The 3,266-nt window shown below is 36.7% G+C and overlaps 1 protein-coding gene across 1 annotated transcript; it reads left to right on the forward strand.

Annotated features, from left to right (window-relative positions):
• The first annotated feature begins 514 nt into the window (after nucleotides 1–514).
• Nucleotides 515–2,660, forward strand: LOC146958894 (PRKR-interacting protein). Its single transcript, XM_085740401.1, has 2 exons — nucleotides 515–917; nucleotides 2,194–2,660. Exons 1-2 carry the CDS (start codon nucleotides 684–686, stop codon nucleotides 2,464–2,466), a joined length of 507 nt encoding a protein of 168 aa, XP_085596527.1. The 5' UTR covers nucleotides 515–683; the 3' UTR covers nucleotides 2,467–2,660.
• Nucleotides 2,661–3,266: the final 606 nt, after the last annotated feature.

Consider the following 3,266-nt stretch of genomic DNA (forward strand, 5'->3'; position numbering starts at 1 on the left):
CATGAGCCTATCAAAAAGCACTACTAACGTGGCAAGAAGATGAGGAAGCCTACAAAATATCATCCGGATTTTAAGGCTTTCTTTAGTGTTAATTATTTTATGTCGGCCATTTGTATAAATGTGTGGGCCACTTTTTGTTTGTTTCTGCTTGTTTTCTTGTGTCGGCAGCCGTATATTAGCTGTCATCTTTAGATAAGAAGGAATCTCTTCTTTTGAGTCATGACGATGGGGCCCAATGAGCACCCGGTGATCAAATTATTGAGGTTCTCTTCCTAGCATGGTTCCTCTATATAAGGACCATTTGTGTATCAGTTGAGGCATCGAAAAATAAATAAAACCTCCTATGTTTTCTATAATCATGTTCTTCTAAATTTATCTTTCCTTCTGAAAATCTTAGCTAATATATTCATATCATGATAGCCCTCCAGTAGAGTCACATAATGAACTCTATGATCAATGATCCATGCTACGGTCCTCGGTACCTAGAGACTTGTAAGTCCACAGGGGTTGGCAGTTTGTCTAAGGGTATGAGGCTCCCGGCCACGGACAGATGATTGCCGCAGCTAACAGGTGTTTGGAATAGAGTCCGACTCCGACGTGTGGAAGTAAAACTCAACCGTAGCGGTAAACTAGTGGTTTCCTTTTGAATTTAAAAAAATTTAGGGTTTTGGTAAATCCCCAAAATGTCGACCGGTAAACCCAAAGACAGTGACTTTCAGCTAGCTTTAGCGCCGGGAAACTCGAAACCACCCCTACCTCCGTCATCAAATGCGATCGTGGAGTATACTCCGCCTGTTTTTAAGGAGGAAGAGGAAGATTTGGAAATCAAGCTCCGACGTATTATCGACAATGTCCCCGTTCGTGTCAGCAATACCTCCGGTAGTTCTGCTGGTTCTGGCTCCGGCGATTTCCACCAGGTAAAAATAATTATCGCTGTTAGGGTAACTATGATTTAGCAATTACGAGCGTGTATATGTGAATTGTTTGATGAATTGTCTCAATGAGATCTCTTCTTGGTGCTTGTAGGTTTTGTACTAAAACTAAATCTTAAGGATCTATTAAATGAAAACAGTAATTGCTAAAGGTTCATTAGGCAGAGTCTTGCATTTTTGTGTGGATATAACTGTTGTCTGTTTATCATGCCCTGATTTTGGATTCATATAAAATAACTAAAGTAATGTGAAGTGATACTGCAATCAAATCATCTTGTGTTGCTCTTTGAATATATCAATATGGTGGTGATGAGAGGATGTCTTGTTAGTTTAATTATGTTTGTATTCAATTAAGTTTTTCTTTATTATAGAGAGCTTATTGAAATGAGCTGAAAATAACTCATGAGCATATTATAAGTTACTTTTATAATAGCATCTTGATATTCTTTATGTTATGAAATGATTCTAAATAAATTATACAAGTCGTTCCCTTAGTGGAACTGTGGAAGTTCAATTAGCTCCATGTTTTTGGGTGGAAGGTGAGAGGGGGAGTGGGGGTTGTTCAATGTGTTTGAATGAATTTGGCCTCCGTGACAAAATCAATCATAGATAAATTGGACTTGGATGTAAACTGATTGTCAATAACGTTACACTATAATGTAGTGATGGCTACTTCTATTGAATAGTTCTTGATTTCGGTTGTAACTAATAATTTGATTCATAGTGCAACTGTCTTATGCATAAACCTTTCAGAATAATAAGGGGGTTATCCTTACTAGGTGTATTTGTTTTTAAGTGGTATGTCTTTGAACCTCATAATTAGTGTTAAGGTATCCCATATTGCAATTTATGTCTTTGAACCGCATAAATAATGTTCAGGTATCCGATATTACAATTGAGATGACATGTCCTGAACTGTATGATTATGATTTAAGATATCCATCTATTCGTGGAATCTCTGATCATTTGGGTGGCGTGTAAATATGGACATGCGTACTGAAGTGTTTTCTGATCCACTTAAGTAAGGTTTGAATTGACACTGGAAGTCTGGGACAAGAATGGAATAGGACAGCTCGCAGTTTGTTCTTTTCTTTTCTCTTTGGTTCCACCTTTTTCAAAATAATAAAAATGCATCGCCATTTTGTTTTATGTCATGCTCAATTTTACCAAGCGTAATCATAGTTTATTTACTTAACACATGAAGTTTGGCCTTTTCATTTGTTCTAAAGTATTTTTGTTCTTCAAATTCTGTTTTCAACAGTATCGGCAGATGAGACGCAAGGAGCAAGATCGACTTGCTAGGATGGAAGTTGACTACCAAAGAAGGAAAGAACTGGCTGAATTTGCTATGAGAAGGGAGGAAAGATTAAAAGCTGCTGAGGAACGCACAGCAAAGAAGCGAGCTAAACGTCAAAAGAAAAAGCAAAGGAAAAAGGAGAAAAAGATCAAAACGAATGATGGAGATCAGCAGCAAGAGAAAGAACAATCTTCAGATGATGGTGATTCTGATAACGATGAGGAGGCAGTACATTGAAACAAGTTCATGTTTTACGCAAAGTTTTTTTAAATTTGGTTAAAGTTAAGTAAGCTAGGTGAGCATATCTGACTTGAGGTAAAACACAGCCATGACTTGGGTTTCTATTATTTGTATCCTATACGTGAGTTGTAAGGTACCGTGTTCTGAGACACTGCAATCAAATCCTATAATGATGATTATTTTAAAGGCAACTGACTTACTAAGTATTACAAGCTTTTAATTTAGAAGAATTCAGTATCGAGCTTGGCACTAAATGTGTGGAACTGTGTAGTACAAAAGTAAATGGAAAACCTCACAAATCTTTACATGGTTGTTCCAATGTGTTAAGTATGAACGTAAACTTCTGTAGAGTTCTTACCTTGGAGGAAAAGTGAGATGTCTTAATTGTTGATAAAAAAACAATTACTAATACTATTGCACATGTATGATAAATTATGTGTTAAAATATCAGTCATTGTTTTTTAGAATAAATGATAGAGATAATCAAATGGTTTTTTGACATGGAGTGGTATGTAACCTTAGTTCCCTCTCTAGTCAATTTACCTAAACTACGATTGACGTTCTTAGGGACTGTTGTAACTTGTAAGGTTCAAGCAGTTTGGCAGCATTTTTGTCCCCTTGTGCATCCAGATTTTATGTTGTTAAATATTCATGACTGGATGGAGACTAATATTAGCAGCACTCATTGTCTTCCTTTGGCTTTATCCTTTCTGGATATGGTTCCAAGTGGTTTTTCATTCTGCTCGGTTGGATATGGCTGCTGTCATTTATCAAGTGAAGCGGAAGGCAACTGAAAT

Source organism: Medicago sativa, chromosome 1 (assembly GCF_051527215.1).
Source record: "Medicago sativa cultivar Bolivia chromosome 1, Bolivia_mono, whole genome shotgun sequence".
Taxonomy (NCBI): Eukaryota; Viridiplantae; Streptophyta; class Magnoliopsida; order Fabales; family Fabaceae; genus Medicago; species Medicago sativa.